General features: G+C 37.3%; 1 protein-coding gene across 3 annotated transcripts in view; it reads right to left on the bottom strand.

Moving 5' to 3' along the window:
- Positions 1-5,670: 5,670 nt before the first annotated feature.
- Positions 5,671-23,425, bottom strand: part of NAP1L1 (nucleosome assembly protein 1 like 1) — a 30,853-nt gene continuing 13,098 nt past the window's right edge. For 2 of the 3 annotated variants that reach the window (XM_051613734.1, XM_051613744.1), the window contains exons 2-15: positions 23,152-23,186; positions 22,356-22,444; positions 19,811-19,913; positions 16,524-16,665; positions 16,014-16,094; positions 15,641-15,769; positions 15,077-15,148; positions 14,308-14,447; positions 11,027-11,172; positions 10,915-10,934; positions 9,579-9,701; positions 8,516-8,548; positions 8,078-8,128; positions 5,671-6,399 (exon numbers count right to left, since the gene is read on the bottom strand). In XM_051613734.1, the coding sequence (XP_051469694.1) occupies positions 6,364-6,399; positions 8,078-8,128; positions 8,516-8,548; positions 9,579-9,701; positions 10,915-10,934; positions 11,027-11,172; positions 14,308-14,447; positions 15,077-15,148; positions 15,641-15,769; positions 16,014-16,094; positions 16,524-16,665; positions 19,811-19,913; positions 22,356-22,444; positions 23,152-23,168 (1,182 nt within the window). In that variant the 5' untranslated portion in view covers positions 23,169-23,186 and the 3' untranslated portion in view covers positions 5,671-6,363. The remainder of the gene's footprint in view (positions 6,400-8,077; positions 8,129-8,515; positions 8,549-9,578; positions 9,702-10,914; positions 10,935-11,026; positions 11,173-14,307; positions 14,448-15,076; positions 15,149-15,640; positions 15,770-16,013; positions 16,095-16,523; positions 16,666-19,810; positions 19,914-22,355; positions 22,445-23,151; positions 23,187-23,425) is intronic. The other variant, XM_051613753.1, reaches the window with a different exon arrangement.

Below are 23,425 nucleotides of genomic sequence, written 5' to 3'. Positions count from 1 at the left end.
TGGAGTCCTAAATGTTATTCCATACCAAGCGTTCAAAGAACTTTCTTGCCCTGGAACAACGTGCCATAGTAGCACTTAAGGACATTAACACAACCTATATATTGTAATGTGAGCTTTTTTGCTTGTTCTCAATGCTAATAGCAATTTGCAATTAATACAAGTAAAAACGTGAGGCTAGTGTGCAAGGCCAAAGATTTTTACCAAATACAAAGGAGAAAGCAAATAAATTAATTCTATTTTGGTCTTCCATGGCATAAAGTTCTCCTAAGTGTTGTTGAATGCCAGATTTTTAATCTAACTCTGAAACACTGATGGACACACTCTGCTAGGGTGTAGGCTCAAAACTGTTTATTCCTGGTGAAATTCACCTAAGCATGTGGCGAGAAGCAAGCATACAAAACATCTGTTTAAACTTGTACTCTGTGAGCCAACAAATATGAAGAGCCATTTAAAATACACTACATTTGACCAAAACCACCACAACAGTCAAAACCTAGAAGACTGGGGTAAGATGATATACTGACAGTTTCACAGTAAAATAAGATATCCCAATTAAATTGTGTATAATTTGGCAGTAAAGGATAACGAACTTCAGTTTTTCTAGGTGGAAGTCAAAAACTGAACTTCTGGAAATGTTTCTTATATTAGTATTCTGAAACAAAGCATTCAACAGAGTTAAGCACACTACATTATCCCACTAAGATTTTTCTTTAAATATATATTTAAGCCACTGCAATTATGTTAAGTGTTCCATGTCTACTACCTTTATTGAAGTTTCACTAAATGCTATGCAGGTGCTGAGTCTGCTTCTCCTGAAATACCTGATGTGCAGATGCCTCCTACTGCCAACCCCGAAGTACTACAACCTGAAAAAAACATTAATCTGATCCTTCTCAGTCTCGACATCTAAAATCTATTCAGTCCTTACGGAATTTTTCCACGTTCAAAGCTGATACTGGTAATGGAAATGTTTGATCGTTAAATACATTGGTCTCCTATACCATAAGCTTCCCAACTCAAGTAGTTGAAATTTTGTATGTGTAACCTTAAAGAGTAATTATAAGTAAGGGTAATTAAAGTGTTCTTTTTAAACCCTGAGGCATGTTAATCATTGTTTTGGGAAGCCACCAAGAAAGACTAAAAAGCCCACAATTTTACTAGTGTTCTCCTGGGTAATGAACCTGCAGACATCAACTATTGGTTTCAAAGGGATGCTAAACCTGTCTTGAGTGACAGCCCTTCAACATGCTCATCTCTTCCAGTCCTGCAAAGTGGCTAAAAGAGAAATAGTTTTGAGGGCATGTAAGCTGGTCACTGCTAAATATAAGAAAAACGAGGGGATGAAAATAGTCAAGGGCTCAGAAATACATGATAAACAGATGTGTTGCAGTATGTGATTCATTAGATAGTAAGTGGTTATTTTGTAAAGCCTTGTCTTCATCTTTACCATCTCCCTGTAATTTCCTTGGAACTTGCTGGTGACAGAACACTGAAGCAATGAACTCATTATCTGGGGGCCAGACTCTTGCTTTTATAAGCTCCATCTCACCAATAGGTGTTTACACCCCACAGTAAAGCAGGCATATATAGATGGAAGATTTACCATAATTATCAACCACATTTCCCCAGGCTGTAGCATTCCCTGTCACCCCCAGCAGTACCAAATGAAGAAATTGTGCAATGTGCAGTCTGTTCACATTGCAGCTGCTCCAGCCTGACTTTCCCAAAGTCCCTTGCACTTCAGAGGTAGCTGCTTCTAAAATATTAAAAACACACATTGTAGAGCAAAGTCAGCCTGAAAGAGGGTTCAAATGACATGCTGTTTCTTAGATTTGATTACTTAGTGCTGAGTAAAACAATGCTGTGAGTTCAGAACACACTGACTGCTTCTCATCAACTGCAGGGTAAACCTAAGCTTGGGCAGATACTTGAAGCACTTGATCATACAGAAGCACAGCTCACAACAGCAACATTCAGGAGCTAAGCCCCATTTGCAGCTGCAGAGACAAATTTTCTTGTCAACTCAGCACGCTTTAGACACCCACGAAAACAAAAGCTCTACTGCCACACTCCCCCAGTCATTGTGCACACACTTCTGGTACATACCAAGCACATCCAAACAGGTAACAGCTTCTCTTTTGCTTGATGTGCTGTGTCTCATCTGCTTTACTCACTCCAAGTTTCCTACAAAAGATCAGACCCAGGCCATCTTATGGAAGACTATGAAGTCGGAGCAGAGAACAGGAGTCATGAAACAAATCATGTGCCATGTGGACAAACTTCCAGCTCTTCTTGATAGCATACAGAAGACTTGCTCCTTCCAGTAGCTGAATTTATGTTCATGTAAATGAGCAATTCAAAGTCATTTCTTCAACACTCTCTTGGAAACTTGCAGGGAACCAGTGCATCTCTAACACAACTGAGCAGTTACATGAAACTGGAGGGGTGGTAGCAACAACTTTTCTGACCTGTGCAATGATGTCTTGGAGAAGGCTACCTCTGCACAGGATGAAGGATGCACTGTAGAGCCAAGTAACTGGATGCCTGTTGTGGCTCTAGCTCCAACCTAGCAGGCCATCACATACAGAAATGCCTTCACTATCAGATTGTCCACTTCCTACTGAGTCCTGTATTTTGTTTCCTTAAGCCACTGGGTAAGTCAGCATAATCATCCTCCCAAACACAAAGAATCTAAGAAGCAATCTTTGGAAACAGGAAATCTCTGGCAGACAAGCTAGTCATCCAACACATATAGTAAGTTCCCTATCAATTTCTGCATCAGGTCTATTAACAATTGGCCTTAAATCCCAGGGAAAGCAAGTTTCAGTACCTGCTTAAAGGCAAAGATGAACACATTCAGTTCTTGCAGTTTTCTGTATTCTGTTTTTTGTTGTGTTTGTTTGTGTTTTTTCATTTAACTAGTAAAAACATGTCAAAAATACAGTACCCGCTATTTAGCTTGAAAAACACCAGTTCCAAGAACCCAACTAAGGATCTGAACCTAAAAAGCTAGAAGTTAGCTGTAGGAGACATTGGTAAGAAGTGCTGCTATGTCTAGAGTTCAAATAATCCAAGGTAACATTTCTAACCACACCTGACATCATCCTTCTCCAGAAAGTAAAACTAAAGAATGCTAAGCTTGAATATGGCCTACTAATTTATTTCAGTATACTATTTTTTTGGTGTTGGGTTTGTTTTGGGTTTTCTTTTACCATTAGCAAAGTTATAGCAGATAGGAAAACTCTTTAGTGGTAATGTAATCTGCTGAAAGCCTAGAATTACAAAGAAGCATCCCTCTCCATAAAGCATAAGCTTTTAGTGCCCTTCCCTCTTCTGCAAAGTCTCAGCTAATTCTCCTCTTTCCTCACCAACCCCCAATTTTTCCCTGAGATATTTTTTTTCAATACAGCAACTGAAACTGGACAAAAGACAATTTACAGATTCTAAATTTACAGTACTGCAACAACTGACCAAGAAATCCTATTTCAGTGACATTTTGCTAGCCTGAATTTGTTACAATAAAGGTAACTTACCTGCCTCAAACAGTAAATGAGCACTTTTCTCTTAGAGCTGGTATAAATCCATGAGTAGTGAGAACAATGAGTCGCAATACTCCAATCAATATTGAAAGTTTAATGTTCCTGCTACAAACTGCCTTTCAGAATTGCTAAACAAGAGTGTTGTTCATCACAAAACTACATTAAGCACCAACAGTTTATTTAACTGATGCTATGAGAACTGGCACTCCAATTTGTATTAGTGTATCCTTCCTTTCGCTGCAGTCTGGAGAACACAAGGACTGCTGATTTAAAACTACCTAGTAGATCTAGAAAGCAGCTTACCAAAATCTGTTGACAAAGATGGGTTCATGGCTCTGGATCTTGCAGGCTGCAGGTGAGCTTTGGCATCTACCAACTCCCCTTTTCAAATACTGCATCCCATTGTATCATATGAAGATATTAAATGAGAAAGCAATTGAAACAAGCCAAATTTCTTAAGAACCGTGACTTCTGAAATGCATCAGACAAGTTTTAACAGTGCTTTCTCTTTTTAAGACAGTTGCCAGATGCTGTTAGTAAAAATGGGCTAGATATAAGTAAGGACTTCAGATACTTCTCAGGACTAAAAGTATGAACCCCAAAGCCCCGTATTAATGACTGCTCAAGCTCATACCATACCATCAGTTTGGTCTCTGCATGCCCTGAAGTTTAAGTTTAAACTTAACCCTGTGTGACATTCAGAAAAGAGACCAAGAGATAGCAAAACATCTGGCAGGATCAGTGCCTCAAAGTGTATTGCACCAGGATTTACGCCATCACAAGACTCAACTGCATCTACTTTAACACAAAGGTACCAGAGACTGTGATGTCAATCTTTCATTAGCTGTACTTTTCTATGCTATGATCCATGGGCTACCTAAAAACCTCTTAAGAGCACAGCTTCTACAGTACTGTTTTATATACAGCTATAGATAACAAGAGCTCCTTCTCCCAAATCTGTATATATCTGGAGAGGAGAAAGATGAAGCCTGACAGGAATTCTGAAATGAAGCAGGGTGGTATTTAAGCCTTCAAGAATTTAAAAAAAAGACTCCAGTTTAGTCAGAGCACACTAGACTTTCTTCCTCTCAGGGCAGCTGAGGATTCAGAAGGGCACTTCAGATAAGCTTCATTCTGTAGTACTTACCCTCCAAGCAAGAGACACGCTACAGAAACTGTACCATCAGCCCCATCCTCATGTGGCTGTTGCCTCCTGCTTGCACTGCTCTTTTCAAATCTTAACTCTGTATGCATAAGTCAGTATATCAATGACATGGAAAAAAAAAGTAGCTACTGCAGAAATTGATCCATGGCTAGCTGGACATTTCTTCCCAACCCTACAAAGACCTGTCCATCCCTCAAAAAGTTATCTGGGTACTTGCTTAGAAGACCAGAATTTCTATAGTTACATGGAGGATAAGACTGCACAGAGTACAGCAGCTTCTTACTGACTGGGAAAACTCACATGGAAGACTATGAGCCCATGTCTCTTCAAGCTGAGTGCGTTCAAATCCACATCTCAAGAGCACCTCCACTGTTAGGCTAGAGGCAAGTTTAGTATGAGAAAAATCTCCCAGTTCATACGTTTCAACTGACAATGAACATCCAATATGGATGAAGTATGAACCAGGATGTCCAAATAGAAGTTTAGTGAACAGAAAATTAAGTAAGGCAAGACTAATTCCTTGGAGCTTGCTTCCTCCTCTGCAGATGCTTGATACAGTGAGTACAAACGAGAACACAGATAAGTGTTCTTGCACTCCTTTAGGCCACAGGGCAGATTTTGTTCCAGAAGCCAGTTTTGTCCACACAGACTTGAAAATTCAAGGCACCTTTCTTGGCTCCAGATTTCATACTAATAACCAATGCCTTAGAGTCAGGCACAGCAATACTGAAGTCCTTATTAGATCTAGCCTCACTTCTAGAAACTTGTCTTCTCCAAAATGGCAGTGTTGACCAAACACTCAAAAAATTGAGGTCAGAAGCTCAGATTCACAAGTAGCACACTGCAAGTGGAAAGTATGGCTCAAACTTTCAAACTACTGTGTTTGGTTTTTAAGTGAACTGCAGCATGGAAGATATGCCTTACCAGTTTACACATGCAGATACACACATCACAATAAAACAAGGCTAGCTTCTGAAAATACTAGGTTTTATTCACACCCCAGTGGTAAACAATAACCTTAATATGATGACTAGGTTTTTTTGTAGATCACTGTCACATAAAATACAAAACCCATAGCATAAACAAGCTGACAGTTATGAATGTTTAATGTGGTCTTGTTGGAAATTAAACAAGTTATACTAGTCTTCTCAAGTAGTCAAATTCAAAATGCATCATCATCTCCTAGTTAGTACAAGTCACTGCCATTTCTATGACAAAGTAATGAAGGCACAGCTAGTGCAAGCAGACTTAAACCCGTTCAGACTACTGGGCTGAAAAATACTTTGGTTGGTTCTTCAGGAGAGTTTTCTCTAAACAAATATTGGTCTCAGTTAACAGTTCTGATAATCTTCACAGCTGCAGTCTAATAGCTACATGACAAAGACTTCACAAGAACCAAACTATGTAGCAATGAATTAACATTCATGCTTTAGGGGATTTACTGCATTCTACATATTGGCAGAAAATTATACTGTTAAAATGCTAGGTAGATTGAACCTACATTTTAAACTGGTTCTTATGTGTTTGATTTTTTATTTTTTTTTTAACAAATTGGTTACTTAATCCTACCAAGATACAAAACATAAGGCTGTAAGTAACTAATAGTTGTGTTTAGGCTATTACAGTGCAGGTAATCCTCAAGGCCACATACACACTGCTTCACTGCTGCTTGCATTCTGCTGGGTTTTGATCCTTCTGTTGAGAAAAAAGGAAATACTAGTTTAGAGATATCAGTATTTTAAAAGAACTATTAATATTGCTCAGCATACTGTCTATGGTTCTAGTATTCAAGCTCTTTTTATCTTTCCCTTAAACTACTTGCCTAGTATTAGTAATACTGCTGTCTTGGGACATGACAACATCTACAAAGCATTTATTCTGGCTTTGTTAGTGCATAGGTATATGATCCAGAACAAAAATCTGCTCAGAACTAAGTGTAGCAGGATACTCTGAAAGACCCTAAAACTGGAAAAATGAGAAGAGTTATGTGCAATAACAAACAACATGGCTCAAAAGCAGCATCCAGGTCTCCTACACAGTTTGAGGCAAAAGAAACCCCTAGAAGTTACTGTAGGGCAGCTCATTGAAGCACCAAATCATGATATGTTCTAAACACTCTGGAAAGATACTTTACAACAAAAGTCAGCAGTTAGAAAATTCTAATGTGGAAAATTTCTTCTGTAGTATTGAAACAGACAGGCAACAGTATCTCACCGTGATAGAGGAATCTAAGGAAAAGGCTTGTTGGGGGCAGAGTCCAGTTGCAAGTTTTACTCCACTACCTTGGTCTGGATAGCTATTTAGGAACACAGTGCTTTAACACATTCAGCTGGCTTTCAGCCTGTGATCAGTTTACAACTATTTATTATGTCAATACACTGCAGTACTACTACTGTCTCTAGCCCCTTTGTCTGTTCTCTGAAACTGAACATACAGTCTTGCCCTTTCTCAGTTCTGTTTAGCCTAGAAAAGCAATCTGAAATGGTGGACATTTAATTCCAAAACTTATTTTGAATAAGAATCATTTCGAAAACAGTATAGCTGATGAAACATCACCAACAGGCTGTACATTTTAATAGTTTTATACCCTACATTTCACCCCATGTGAAATGCTAAGATGATGTAATTCTTTCTGCTTTGATTGTAGTTCAAGCCATTCCTACTGAACAATATGCTACATTCTCATTTGAAATTGCAAGCACATTTTGCAACAGATGTTTTTAATTCAGACAGGCTTCATTTTCATGACTGCAAGTTTCACCTACCAACAGATGCTTTCATATGGCCAAGTGCGTTTTTCCTTATCTAGGAAAAAGCTATGAATTGAGTGGCTCAGAATCACTTTTCCAGAAAACTGAGTCTGCCTAGTCATTTGCTCTTCCATGGAAGAAGACAGCTGCCACTTAACCCTTGGCTGTTCACATTTTAGTGCCTGGCTGTAGATTCACTCCTGAACCTTGACTTCTGCTGCCTCAAAAGCAATTAAAAACTTGCTATTGTCTACTCTGAAAATCTGTACCAGAGTGAGCTTGTGACAAGTTCCCAAAAACTGAACCTGGATTACGTGGTTGTCTGCATGCCCTTAAAACCATTAGAGAACATTTTCATCATTAGCAGCAACTTGCTGCAAGACAAATGTATAGAAAACCAAAGCCTGACACATTTCAGCACTCAAAGCCAGAATGTATTTTTACAAAATTATTCTTGAGAAAGAACTTTTTAAATGTTGCTCTACCAATATTAAATTGTCAGAACTAGGACTACAGCCTCAGTCAAAACATACTATTAATACTAAAATCAAGATTTAACTTACATAAAATTTTACATGTGTGTATGCATACACAAACTTCAAACATTCTTTTTAATTTCTTACTTTTGGGTCATAATCAGGATCGTTTTCTTCATCTGCTTCTTCTTCCCCCTCCTGAAAGAGAACACTTGTTTATACTTCAACTTAGCTACATTCAGCTTCCTGAGCCACTTTCCATAAAATTAAAACTAAATTATATTTTTAAATATGTTAATTACCACGTCAAGTTATGCATATTGTATTAGTTTACTCTCCACAAAGTGTATTTTTTGTCATCAATACAATTTGTAAGACTCGTGAGGGTTGTCTTTATTTGGGTTTTTTGTTGGCTTATTTGTTTTGTTTTAAATATTCACCCTAGATCCACAAACTCATGTACTCTATCTTCCCTTCATAAGTAATACTTAGTGTCTAAAGCATTAAAAAAATAAAGGACCTCTTATTCTAGGTAACTAACTACAAAAGGGAAACCACTTAAATCAAGGCCATCTGCCAACTTACCTCATCATCTGCCTCTTCACCCTCTTCATCATACTAGAAAGGAAAACAAATGGTTTTGATAGTGTCACAAACAGCCATAAATGGCTCAAGTACAGTCAGATAACTCGAGTAGATGCCAGAGACCACACTGTACTCTGATCTAAGAGAACTTCCTATACTTGACAGACTTAATTATTTATGCATCAGCATGAACAAGTGTTCAATCTGTTAGCTATGCTCTGGCAGAGACAACTGTCTACCTTAAGTTCCTTACGTGCAACACTGAAAGACCTTATTAGACTGTGGCAACACTTCTGGCCAGTAGGGTGTCTCAAAGCCAAGGCAATTGGTACAAAAAGGTCAATTCCTTATTCCACCTGCGGGAGCCAAGGCTTTGGCCTCAAGTGTACCATTTTACATTCTAAAAATTAATGTTAAGGCAGAAATTTACCTTAATCAAATCAAACTGTCAAACTGTCCTTGTTTGTGCAGAGGCAGGGGAGAGAAAATATTTTACCCAGAAAGTTCTAGGGTTTTGTGGTTTGCTTTACAAGCTTAGCTCCTTTAAAGCACTTAACTCAAGCTTTTGCAGCACTTGCTTTGAAAATATCTTGGCATGCTTTGAATGCGCTTATCTATTAGTTTTTAAGAAGAGTGTCCTCCTGAAAGGATCAGGCTTGAATCTCAAGGAACTTGGTAGCTCAGTATCACTGCAGGCACAAAGAATAGGCTGAGCAGCTAGACAGACTAATCTGTTCTCTGGCAGCTCATTATAATTCTATTGGGTATACCACCCTAGGTATGCCATGTCCCTAGGAATGCCCTATACATAAAATTAAACTCAATCATCCTCTAAGTGTTCAGATTCCACCACAGCTTTTGCCGCAAAACTCTTAAGTCACTGCCTCAAAGACAAATTACCTTTATGCTGATCTTTACTGAACAACCAAGGAAATTCAGCTGAAACTAATGTTGATACATCCCACTCTAAGGATATCAACATTATAAAAGTTAATAATCACCTGAAGTCTTTAAGCAACGTTATTTCAAAGTTTTTGGAATTTTGGAAGAATGTTATACTTACATCATCATCATCATCTTCAATAGCTTCTCCTGTGAAGTACAATACTGATCGGGGGACTATACGTTCACGCAAGAAATGGCCTATTTCAAAGTCAGCAGCAAGGATTGCCTCAGCATCATCATCCTGCATAAAACAACGTGATTTCCTGAACCATGAGCTGATAAGTACTTTTTACACAAAAATACACTGTGCGCAGTTTTTGACACAGTCAGATTTATACAAATCCCACGTGCTGACTTTTTTGGTTCAGGACTTGCTTTATAGAATTGAAATTGTGGAGTCAAGCTTTACACTTACACTGCATTACGCAGTGGGGGTTGCCTCTTCAGTAAGCTTTATTATACAAAATTCTGGAGTTGACATTTTATTCTTCCCCAACCTCCCACTTGCTTTTGTACTCAGTAGAAAAATTATTTAATACCTCCCATAGATTTTCAGTTTGCATGCACAATACTCTTAATAACTAAGCACTAGCCAGATGAGTCTATCTAAATAAAGATTTTACAAGATACTGATTCCTACAGTGCATCAACTCCATGATTCCCATGAAACAAGCCATTGTGAAACACCTGAACACATAAAGATGCTCTTCAGTCCTAGGTTTTCACTCCTCTGCTTACCCACCAAGTGTTCTGCTGTCTCCCAAGGAGTTATCTTCAATTCCAAAAGTGTGATTTTTACTTTTTTTTTTACCATTATGAATATACAGTTTTTGATGTCAATGCCCAATGGGGTTCTAACAGCATGCACCTGGAGACTTTAATCAGATTTCTTGTTCAAGCTGCAGGGTGTATTTTTGGTAGTTTTTCTCCTTAAAAAAAGCATGGCTTATTGCCACAGTTTTCTATTAGTGAGCACACAGAAGAGTGGGCTCTTGCAGTTTTCCGTTCTTGTTTTATTACTTTCTCCAGGAGTTAATAGCTCGAGATTTTTTTAACAGCATAAAATACAAACCAGATACATGCAGTCATTAAAGATCATTCAAAAAAATGCCTGAAGGGAGAGACCTGAATCACCCATTAGACCAAGGGCTCATAATGAAGACCACTACATTTGTAGAACTTAACAATTTACAAGGTAGCTTTCAGAAAGGATAAGCTGTTGAAGTTTACTACACTGAACTCCATCATTCGACTCAACAAATACTCCTTTCTAATAAATATAACTCAGAAACATAGTATTCATCAGAATATTCAACTGAGAATAGTTAAACAGAGAAATGGTTAAAGCTGAAGCTGTTTAACAAATTCCCAAGCTTCAACAAACATTTTGTATACAGAGGCATGAATTATTCTACTGGTATTACCTCTCCACCCCCTTACATAAGCCAACTTACCAGGTCTCCACTTTCAGGAACTGTAGAAAAAAAAAAAAAAAAAAGAAGAAACAAGTGAGTCAAGTACACACTACATTTAAAGTTAATGTAGATAAACTGATGTTCAGCTTACCTTCAGGAGGACTAAAGAAGTTGAAGAAAGAATCATTGGAAACAGTTTTTGTCACTGTTCTAACTGTTCCACGACCCTTATGTTTCTGCTTCTTCTTAATAGTTTTCAAAGTAACATTCTTTCCTTTTTTCCAGTCTATTTGGCAACTGCAGAGGAAAGAAAAAAAACAAACTGCTGTAGCTTAATACCATTCCCTTTGTCATAGGTACCTACTGAGACTATCACAAATGCAAGTGATACAGTGCATATAAAATATTAAGGTCATATTTACTCAGTACTATCTTTTCACTAGTTTATACTATTGAACACAAAAATAACATCTATGTTAGGACTGAAGTTTTCTTTTTTTCATTCCAAAGTTTCTCCCTTCCCACTCCATTTCTGAAATACTAATTTTCTTCTGCTACTAAGTTCTACCTAGTTTGCCATCAAAGAAAGGTATCACAATTTTCAGTGCTACCTATCCATTATAACGTAATGTCATACTCAGTCACACCAAGGCTTATTATCATTATAATCAATAAGCCCAAAAAATAATACAATGAGCAGGTGCTTAGTTATTGGTCAAGTTTTAATTGTTTCTTTGTGGGGTTTTTTTGCATTTTGGATTTGTGTTTTGTTGTTTTTTTAACTCTATCCTGCAAAATCGTGTCCACAGGCTTGTGTGAGACTCCCAGTTCTGGGGACATGTAAATGAAGAACTCCCATCAGTTAAGACCATCTGTCCACATGTGCCTAAGTTTCTGGTTAGATTCCTTTAGAGACTCAAAGGAAGAAGGTAACTTGTTTGGGGATAAGAAGCAGTTGTTTTAGTTAACAAACAAAACAAGGACTAAGAATAAATAATTTTTACAGAAGCAGGAAGTAATCTTACAGTGACTTCTGCCAGGATTTAGGCTTTTCAAAACCAGTCCAAACTGGAGAAGACAAGACAGTTTTATCAAAGCTACTCAAGCACTTAGACTGGATCTTACAGGATATTTGCTGAAATATATTAAGTGCCTGGTAAATGAAAGTCAGTATCAGCAACTCCGTGGCAACGTACGGATAAACCCAACCCTATGCAGTGACAGGCTCCGAATTAGTTATCACTCAAGAGCAGTCAGAACATCAGACATGAATACAAAAGCAACTGAACAGGCCATGATGCACAGAACCCTGATGTACCCATAAGGCTAATTATGTACGACTCAGGTTTCTCTCAGCCTTCTCTTCACAAGGGACATGCATAGAATAAAGAGAATAATAACAGCTAATTCAGAACAAAAGACACTGCAGAGAAAGGAATGCAACAGATCTTTAAAATCACAAGGAACCTGGGATTAATAGATGACTGTTCTTCTAATCAAACAGATCAATTGAAAGACAGAGGCAAACATTAAACAGTTCTAAAACAAGCCCGGCAACCACAATATAGAAAGTAAAAACGTAATAGATTTTGTACAATGCTACATGTCAGAAATATAAAAAGATTAAAAGATCTGATCAAACACATTTTGAAAAAAGCTGCCAAGGTGAACAAAGATAACACCATCCATCTTCCAATTCAGCTTTAGTGACTGCAGAACAGTATTTCTAGATAAATATCAATTAGGTTTTTCTTATTTATATGCATATGTAAGGTATATATGCTAGATATCCTTTAAGGATGCTTTCCTCAGAGGGCAAGAGCTTTCAATCATCACATGTAAGAAAACAGGAAATGAAGGTAGAAGATTGGCATGGTTGAGTCGAGACTTCCTGGTTAAACCAAAGGGCAAGAAGGAAATGCAGTGGAAGCAGGAACAGGTATCTTGGGAAAAGTACAGTGATGCCACTCAGTTGTGTAGGAATGGGGTTAGAAAGGCCAAGGGGTAGCTGAAGCTGAACTTGGCAAGGGATACAAAGAATAATAATAAGGGCTTCTACAAGTATGTCAGTCAGAAAGGCAAGGTCAAAGAAAGTACACTCTACTGAACACAACTCATAACAAGAGAGGAGAAAGCTGAGGTACTGAAAAACTTTTTATCTCAGTCTTCACAGACAATCTGTATCAACTGTTGAGATACAGATTTGCGGGATAGACTATTCTGTTGATAAGAAATTGGCTGGATAGTCACATCCAGAGACTAATGGTCAACAGCCCAATGTCTGGATGGAGATCAGTGACAAGTAGTGTCCCTTGAGTCCATATTGTGACAGTACTGTTCAGTATCTTCATAAATGACACAGTGGGATTGAGTGCACTATCAGCAGGTTTGGAGATTACAACAAGCCAATGGGGTGACTGATATGCCTGAAAGACAGAATACCCTTCAGAGGAACCTGGACAAGATCAAGAAATGGGACCATGTGAACCTCATCAGGTTCAACAAGGCCAAGTGTAAGGTCCTGCATCTGGGTCAGGGCAAGCCCTGGTCCAGTATCAATACAGGCTGGAGGATGAAGGGATTGAGAGCAGCCCTGCAGAGAAGGACTGGAGGATATTGGTGGATGAGAAGATGGACACAAGCTGGCAACATGCACTCACAGCCCAGATAACCATTTCCTGGTCTAGCCCAGAAAAAGCTTGGCCAGCAAGTCAAGGGATGTGGTTCTGCCCCTCCACCTCCACTCTGGTGAGGCTCTACCTGAAGTACTGCACCCAGCTCTGGTGTTCTCAGTGCAAGAAAGGCACAGACCTGCTGGAGCAGGTCCAGAGGAGGGCCACAAAAATGATCGGAGGGTTGAACACCCTCTGATGGGTATTTGGCTTGCAAAAGCAACAGCTTTGAGGAGACCTTACTGCAGCCTTTCAATTCTTGGAGGGGGCTTTGTAAAAAAAGATGGGGACTGACTTTTACTAGGGCCCGTAGTGATAGAACAAGAGGTAACTGTTTTAAAATAAAAGGTAGATTCAGACCAGATGTAAGGAAGACAGCTTTCACATGAGGGTGATGAAACCCTGGAACAAGTAGCCCAGAGAGGCTGTAGATGCTCTCTCCCTGGATAAGTTCAAGGTCCAGCTGGATGGTGCTCTAAGCAACCTAATTTAGTAGAAGAGGTCCCCTCTCATTGAAGACAAATCAGACTAGATGATCTTTAAAAGGTCTTTTCCTACCCATTCTATGAGAAAATATATAGTTTTCTATGTTGTATTTAAGTTACTGAAATACACTAAAGAAACACAAGTCAAACCCAGCTGTTCACAAGTTATTAGGTAACAGTATCTTTCCCAGCACCTTCCCAAGATGCTGTAAATCTACAGTCGGCTAATGATAAGAAACTGTTACATTGCCTTCAACTTATTTATTAGCACTTACCCTGTACAACCCATAATTTCCGGTCCATCAAAGGAGAAGGGATCAGAATCATCTGGCTCTGACCTCATTCTGTATGTCTTTGTCAACACTTCATTTGTGAAGTAGTCATTTGGTTCAAAGTGAAATTCTAAAGTGAAACTCTTAAAAAGAATGGCAGAGTGATAACATTAGCAATTTAGCAACATGTACCTTTAACTTCCAAATATTTAAAATCCAAATTCAAAAAATGCAACAGAACTTAACCATCTCTACCAATACTGAGACAGTGCACACAACTAACTTACTCTGGAATTTGCTGCCCAGGTTGTGTATTAAATATTCAAACGTTTATATACCATGTTGATCTTCTGCTTATTACTTAGTAAACCTCTTGCAGTCATGACACAAGATCTCCTGGTGTGTAGCTTTCTGGTGCTAGCATACAGAAATTACTGCCAAATTTAAAATACTAAAATTAAGCAAACTATCTAGTTTCTGACAAGAAAATTATATCCAATTTTAAAAGTTACACAAAAAATACCTGAAGGTTATCAAAATTAAAAGGTGAAAAAAAGTCATCAGATGCTAAGACCAAGTTATTAACTCAATGTCTCAATTAATTCATATGACACTGCAAGACTAGTACTGATCCTTGTACTGTTTTTCAGAGGACAAGAAGCAGATGCATTTCTCATGACTGCCATAAGACAATTAGCTATCACAGACCACACTACTAATACACAAATAAGTCTTAACACAAAAGTAATCTTGTTTAATAAGTTCAACTAACCATAGGCTGTCCAATTTCTGAAAACTTCACTTTTATATCTTTTAAATGTTTCAGGATAGGTTCATCATGTTCCTGTAAAGAAAACAGTTTATTCAATTCTTATAACTGTGTACAGATTAAGATTACCTGCAAAGATAAAAAGCCATATTTAGAAAGAGTTTTACATAGGACAAGAGCCTTTTTACAGCACTGAAACATCTTCATAAATGTGACCAGCAGATGGCAACAAAGGCTGTACAGTTTCCACCGCAGTACACAACAAAAATCCCTGCAAACACCTAGTACAGTTTGGAACAATATCTAATATATACCTCATACACTCCTATAAGCACAGAAAGTGTATCAGTAAGGTAAACTAACTTCAACAAACAACACAGTAAGAAGGTATTTCAGAGTCCTCTGTGCTCTCAGTCGAATAAAGTACAAGAGATGACACCCAAACACTTGTTCTAACATTTTCACTCTCCAACAGAAACATCAAGTAACATACTGTTTCTACTCCTTTCCAAAAGGCACTTGGATTAGTACTAACACAACTTTATACAAGCCTGGACCATCACCTACCTGAACCATATCACTGAGCAAGTCCACATTCTTGAATACTGTCAGCCAAAACTCAGGAATTCCTTTAGGGTCTTCTTTTTCTTCATCTTTTTTTTCTTCTTCAAGCTTGGCTTTCTCTTTCATTTCCTCCTTAATAAAATAAAAATGTTAGTTTTTCTTAATTTTAAAAGAGTGCAAACAAAGTTCACTATAGTTTTATACTGGTACCAGTACACATTAAATTTCATACACACTCTGTGCAATCATAAAGAATTATCATTAGTATAATCAAGTAATCATTACACACCTGATTTTTTTAAACTGCAATTACTGTATTGCAGCTTGTTGAATGCTAAAGCTTGAGATACTGATGAGAACTGATTAAGATACTCACTGAAATATCTTCTTCAACATCTGCTTTCCATTCACATTCTTCTTCTGTAGGTTCATAAATTGCATTGATGATTTCACTTCGCTGGAAGATTAAACCAAAAATATTTTCACATTTCACATTATTGCAACCAATACATCATTAACCTTAAATTTACACAATTTGTAATACATTAATTATTTTTTTTTTCCTGCTGGCCCTAGACGATGACTCAGCAGTTATGAGCTTTTCAACACAGTAAAATAAGCAGAGTTCCAGATAGGTTAACATATCACATGACATCTGCCCAGTTCACATGATGAGGTCTGGTGTATTGAAGTTAATTTGGTAATAGACTGAAACTCTCCCCCTTAATTTCAGTTGAGATTCATATGGATGGTAAAATGATGTCAATGTAATTGAATGGGCACATACAAACCCAAAATAATTCAGAACATGCATAAGCTTTCAGCTTATATTCCTCCATGTTTTAGCTAAAGCTTTGAAGTACAAATCAGATAAACATCAAAATACCTTGTCAAATAAGGGCTGATAGAGAGCAGCATACTTTCTTTCCAGCTCATGAACTTCCTCATAGAACTTTGCTTCTATCTGTGCACATTGAACTTGAAGGTTCTTGAGAGCATTCACACGTCTTTTAACAACTTTAGGCAAGCTGAAAAATTCAGTGACAAAACTGTTATTACCACTGCATGCTAGGCACATGGTGACCTCTCTTTAATCAGCAACCTTGATAACCAACTTGCATCAGGACAGACTTTACACTCCACTTTAAGCTTTAGAAAGCTCAAATCAACTATGACCTATTGTATCATGCAGATTGAAACTGTTAGCACAGGCTCTTAAACAGAGGCTCAACCTGAATGAGACCCAGAGTATTTCAAACACCTGTATCAGTCATGAGACGAACTTGTGCGATAAAACTTGATACTAAAAATGAGTTTTACATTGTTAATGAGCCACACATTCATACAATTGAGGAGAATTAAGAAAGGTCTAATCACTAACTGGCTTGGCTTTTACAAAAGAAAATTCAAGATGACTGAATAATTAGGCATAATAAGGAAGTCAGTCTTCAAAACTCACAATGTTGTTTTAATCAGGAGAGCAGATGGTAATACTGTCTTCTAACATACTGTCTCTCCCAAAATGAGGCAGAACTGTTTTGCTAAAAAAGGCACTGTACTATACATGTATAAAAGGAAAGCATCTAATGCAATCCTCATTATAAATACTGGTCAGCTACAACTCTTCATCACTAGTTTCACTTCAGTAAAATACATGAACATTAGACTTACTGTTAGGACAGAAAGATACCTACATCAAGGCTACCAGTGAGATTTATGGGGCAGATTGTTGACAGCCTCTACTGCCTCTAAGGTGGGCCAAACACCAGCATACAGTCACAGAAGATTACTGTGCTGACTTCCCCTATGTATTTTCTCTTAAACAGTTGGGCCATATTATTTAGAACATAGTAGTAAACAACTGCTTTTAGTTGTTAGGAGCAACTTCAGGTTACAGGAAGTAATCAAGAATATGTTAAATGCTGAAAGCTTGCATTAATTAAAGCTACCTTAACTCTATTAGGTTGGACAAATTTCAACAACCTTGTTCCCTTTAAAATGCATAAACCTGATGGCTTTACACTCCGCATTAATATACTACTTCTGGTTACTAAGATAATATGGAGACCATACCCAAACATTCCAATTTGGCCAAAAGTACATCTACACGAACTATCAAAAAAGCTTACATTTGGTCACATATGTTCATAAAGGGTTGATAACATTCTTGTGACTGACTTTTGTCCACAAGTTAGTCAAGTTGGTAATTTTCTGTAATTTTATCTTCCAAGTACGATATCAGAACTAACAGCAACTTAAGTGGCAAGTTCAGTTAGTTTAGAAAAAAATATTAAGGAAGAAAATCAATATGAGCACACAGATAAGTCATACAACAATCACCCACTTAATCCCATATGCATATATTTACACTAAGAGTACTGGTCTTAGCAATTGCATAAGAAAACAGCAAATGTTCTAAGAGGTAGTGCCACACATGCAGCATGTCCAACTCAGGTATGTCAGAGTAAAGATTTTACCCCTTTACTAAAGAATCTAGAACCTTTTGCATGCATCAAAGCTACATTTTGTAACAATCCATGCCAACTAGCTCAGATTTTGCAATTTCTATATCCACTATCTTTATAAACTCTAAAAAAAAAAGGTAGTTTCATTCAAGAGATAACTTTTACAAAGTAAATTCAAAACAGAGAAGCAGACCAGGAAGTATGAACTGGACTACACAAGAACAACAACAAGTAAAACCTGTTTATCTGAATACAAGCCACAAGCAAATGTTATAATTACAGAAAAATACAACCTTCTGCAAGCAGCTGAGCACAATTATACTCTATGAAAGTAAGTTTCATTGAAATTATTGTGGCCAGGCACAGGTGAAAGGGTAAGTTATTGGACAGCTGCCAGGCAATTAGCAGATTTTTAAGCCTGAGCAGACAGATGTTTCCTGGAACCTGTTTAGTTTCCTACCAGCTTATGCACCTAGTTCCTTAACAGCCCATATAACAGGCTTTTAGGATCATAGATTCCTGCTGACTTCTGTGCCATCTCATTGTCGAGGCTCTGTAGATAAGTAAGTCTGAAATAGTACTTGGGAAGACAAGTAAGAGGCACCTATAAAGCATGGTCAAGTCAGCATGCATATGTCGAGAAAGTGCAAACAAGTTACACGCATTTCCCAGCTATTTTTATTCTGGCAAGTTAGGAAAGCATTTGATAACAATGGCCAAGCTGCATTGCTTTTGCGATAAGAGTGCACGACTGTACTTGGAATTGATGAAGAGATTGTACAGTAACTCAGAGAGCAGCTGACTAGAAGAATGCTATGTAAATCAATGTTACCATTTTTGTTCACTTCTTAGATCAAGGACCTGAAATATTAGTAGAGGTTAATGAACATCTGTTGAAAAACCGAAGAAAAATATTTGGTTTAGAAAGCTCATACTGGACAGTATCTAGAAGAGAAAGAACCTGGGGACCCTGCAACTCCATACTCTTTCTTGGTCCAGTAGTTATTAGGAAAGGTTGTTAGTTTAACAAACTTTTCTTCTGCGCTATCATATCTAACAGGAGAGTGGTATGAGTAGGAGTAGCAGCAGCAGCAAGGCCTATTACTCAGTAGCTGCCCCAGTTCAAGTCAATAGCAATGTAGGATCCTACCACAACAAGACAGCTTTATGCTTTACAGTTCCTGTGGATGAAGCGAAATGTTCATAAACAATCAGAATTACATGAGACAAAATTCTCTGTTAATTCAGATCAAACAAAGAACATTTTAGCAGGCAATCGTTTTGATATATAAGGAAACCACATGATGCACTGACACACAGCTCCTCATTTTATTAGCTCCTGGTGATACTCTAACAAAAAAAATGTTATATATTAGAGACACTAGGTCTCCAAGTATTTTTCACATTCCATGATTAAGGTAAAGCTACAAAAGATATTCCAAGCATCAGGAGTGTATTTTTTCAAAGTGTGCCATGTCTTAACTGCAGGGGACAGGGTCAGCCACTGTAAACATTTTAGCACTCTTCTTCATAAAAGCCCAAATGAAAACTCTTCAATTCTGAGATACACTACAGACAAATTATATTAGTTTTCTTGCTATCTGGGCAGAACAATTGTTTATGACTACCATTTTACAGTCAATACTGTTCAGAAAGCAAAATAACCATTTATACGCCTCTGCTCATACTGAACAAATCCTGTCTGTACCTTTCAATATACCCTGTTGATGTTCCTACCAGACCATCAAGTCTTTCCTGAAGAGCAGCAAGAATCTGAGGATTTTGCATCATCTGCACAGTCAACTGCCGAGCTAAAATAGAAAAAAAAATAATGTCAGTGCAAAGTGTATCTTTTCAACTAATCTTGAAATAAATTTTACTTAAACACTACAGAAGACCAGTAAGTTTTCTATGTATACACTTGTAGAAAGAAACATAAGCAAAGTATTTCAAACACCTCTCCATTTTGGAAGCATGGATCAAATCCATTCTAATCTGAACATGGAAGCAGCACCTGAAGTAGAATAGCCACTATTCAGCAAGCTGAGCTTTTTTTTATAAGGGAATGTTTTCTATGATCCTTCCAAAAGCATCAGTTTTACCTTGACAGGTTTTATTTTTAATTAATAAGGGAAAAGCAAGGAAGAATAATTTGTGCTTTTAAGAAGTTTATAAAAACTGAAATGGAGATTTAATTCCATTTTACATAAAAAACTCAAGAGTTTCAGACTTAGATTTAAAACTGCTTTAGTAGAATAGTCTGACCCATTATTGACTACAGAACATTAGTTCTAGGCCCTTGAAGTCTATCTACATCACCTGTAGAAAGCACTTTGTCCAAATAGGAAACTTGTTCCCAACTACAAGGTAGAAAAAAAACCCCACAAATTTCTAGCCTAAGTTTTCTCATTATCTATATTAACAACCCATTTACTTCTGCTCAAAATTTGTGCCTCAACCTGCAGAAACCAATTCCACAACTTCAGTTTTTAATAAGAATTTATGATCAGTTTTTATCACGCTGCTTTTCTGCCTTCCCCCTTATCCTCAACATCTACAAACAGGCACACAAGTGCGTTGCATTTCTTCTAAGATACTAGGTTTACATAGCATTCTTAGGACATCTTCAAATTAGAGTGAAGCTTTTGAATCCTTCCTGATACACAAAGCTTTTGGAAATAGCATACCAATTCCCATTTCTATGCCCTTCACTACAGTATCCACATTCTTCCATTTTTTCGGCCTAGCTCTGAAGTCACATTCTGAAAATCAAAGTTTAAAGCGACATCCAAACAAGCAGTCTTGTTTCTCCATAATTATTCCAATCGGTTTATATTTTAGCAGTAGAAGTTGTACTCACCTCTTAAAGGTACTACCCCACAGTAGTCAACACTACTCTACTGTCCATGTACCTACAGTTTTCTCTGGTCTTACTATTCATTAGTCTTTCCTATACACTAGAAAATCTACCCAGTTGTGCCTGTTGATTATGTTGCCAGTTATTCTTTAATACCATACTGGTATATATAACATACACATGGCATGCCAATGCCAAAAGCCACATCCCCTCACACTGAAACCCAACCAGATATTCGGTTTTGCAAGTTCTTGGATCCATGAACACTACTTCCTCAGAGTTTTTCCTAAAAGCACAAAGCGCTTTACTTAATGTCCACAGAAGGACCTCTGACATATTAAAAAAATTAATTATATAGATTTTTTCAAATTGTATCAGTAAAACCTAAGGGAAAAATGTGCATGAAAAAATACTAGAAAAATACTAGAAAACTAGACAACCAAGAAAGTTCAAAAATATGAAACAACTGCTGCTGAAAAATGTTTCTGATTTATAAAATCCAGTATCCCTCCAAGATGCCTACACTATAATTTCCCCTCAGATCCTCATCTACAATAGCTGGGATTAATCACTAAAAACACATTCACCTCTATGTTCCTTTGGAATACCTGAATACTGACCATTTAATTACTATAAGCTGTTTTTCAGCTGACCAGTGTGTTCCCCAGAATTTTGCAATCCAGTTTTCAAAACACTTGAGCAAAATTATCTTACTTTTATTTAGTGTAATTACTCTGTTCAAGTAATCACATGATGTGGCACTATCAGCAGTCAAAATAGCTTTAGTGCAGAGATGTAAATATTTTTCTTTTGGTTCCTTACTCTTCAGATACTATCTGTACCCCAAATCTTTAACTACAAAGCATAAGTAAGACAGTACAGACAAAACAAGTATTCTGACATATTCTCAGGGGGGGAAGGATTTCTTGATTTTAAGAGTGGTAACACTAAGCATAATTTTTGTTCTGTTCACAATCAAACAACTCAGCAGCAAATTGCCACACAAGTGATCACAAAAAGGAGACATACACAAATACATGCACCTGATGATTTTTTCTATCTAAAGCTTCACATTTTAAAAGCTTTTAACTGTTGTTAATTTTGAAATAATCTAGTCACGTACCCACAGTCACCCTTTCTTTTCCAATTATACACCCTTACACATGGCCAGTGCACTGTCTGAAATTATACTAACCATGACTAAAATGAGTGAATGCAGGTAAGTTTAAAAATCACAAATCTGGAAAAAAAAAAGTCCTTGCTTCAGAATGATGAACAGCTGTTCATCAATAATTATGTTTTACGTTTTCCATTATTTTAATCTGTAAACTACTTTTAACACATTAACTGGAAAGAACATATGCAGCTGCTTAGAAACCCTTGTTTTCCAGATTACCTTTGCTGTTGGCATCTTCACCAGTTTCTTCTTCTTCTACTTCTTCAACATCTTCCATATCCTGTTGATCAAGTTCAGACTGTTCTTTGCTATTAGGAATATTCAATAACAGGATCAATAAGTTATTTTAATAAAATACTATAATCAGCCTAAAGAGCTCAAGTCAGGTATGAAATGGGTAAAAGCAAACTGTTGCATCAGTTTTGATCTATGACAAACTAGAAGTCTTAAGAGCCAACCAAAGCTAAATTTGTCTTCAAAGATTCAAGTTTCATATTCGACAATCTCAAAACAGTTTAAAGAACTAGCAGTTTTCCAGATTTTTGAAGATTCCTTTTTACTAAATAATTTCTTCAGCTCCTGTTCATACCAACAAGTCAAAGCCGCCTCCTGCTCTACACTTCCTCTTTGTTAAGACCTGCAGACCTTGAGAACCAAGGGTAGGTTCACCTAAACTATACTTTGAACATCATAAAATGTGAGCATTTGAAGGAAAAAATATTACATATAGTTAAACAATATTAATGGACAGTACTATCTGGTTTTCTACTCCAGAATCCCAAGTAACAGTGAGTTGATTAGTACCTTGCCCCAGTTTATTTCTTTACAATTAAGATTTCAAATCAATTTGGCACGAGCAACTCAAGCTTTTCTCCCACACGCTATAAATCTCACATCTTGCCACAGTGCCAAGATCACTACCTAGATCCTGTTTATCAAGTATCTGGAGATTACAGTCATCTGAAGTACACCTAGAACACAGTCAGAGCCTCAGCATCCTACAGATTCTACTTACTTGTCTATGTCTGCCATTCTTACAGATGTCAAACCCTGGAGAGAAAAAAAAATAGGTAAGAACAGCAGCATTAGACTTCACCTAGAAGGTTCACAGGCAAGTGCCATCATACTAAAGCAAAGAACACAAACCAAGTCAGCTTTAAGAAACAGGATAAATATATATATATTAGTCTGAAGACTGGCCTATCTCCCATGCACTTTTTGAGCCCTCCCTCTAAAGCATACAGAAATAACAAAAAAAACTTGTTTCTATTTAGAACCAAAAGATCTAC

Source organism: Apus apus, chromosome 1, assembly GCF_020740795.1.
Source record: "Apus apus isolate bApuApu2 chromosome 1, bApuApu2.pri.cur, whole genome shotgun sequence".
In the NCBI taxonomy this organism is placed as follows: domain Eukaryota; kingdom Metazoa; phylum Chordata; class Aves; order Apodiformes; family Apodidae; genus Apus; species Apus apus.
The sequence above is the reverse complement of the archived record's forward strand: the minus strand, read 5'-3'. Positions and strand labels throughout refer to the sequence as shown.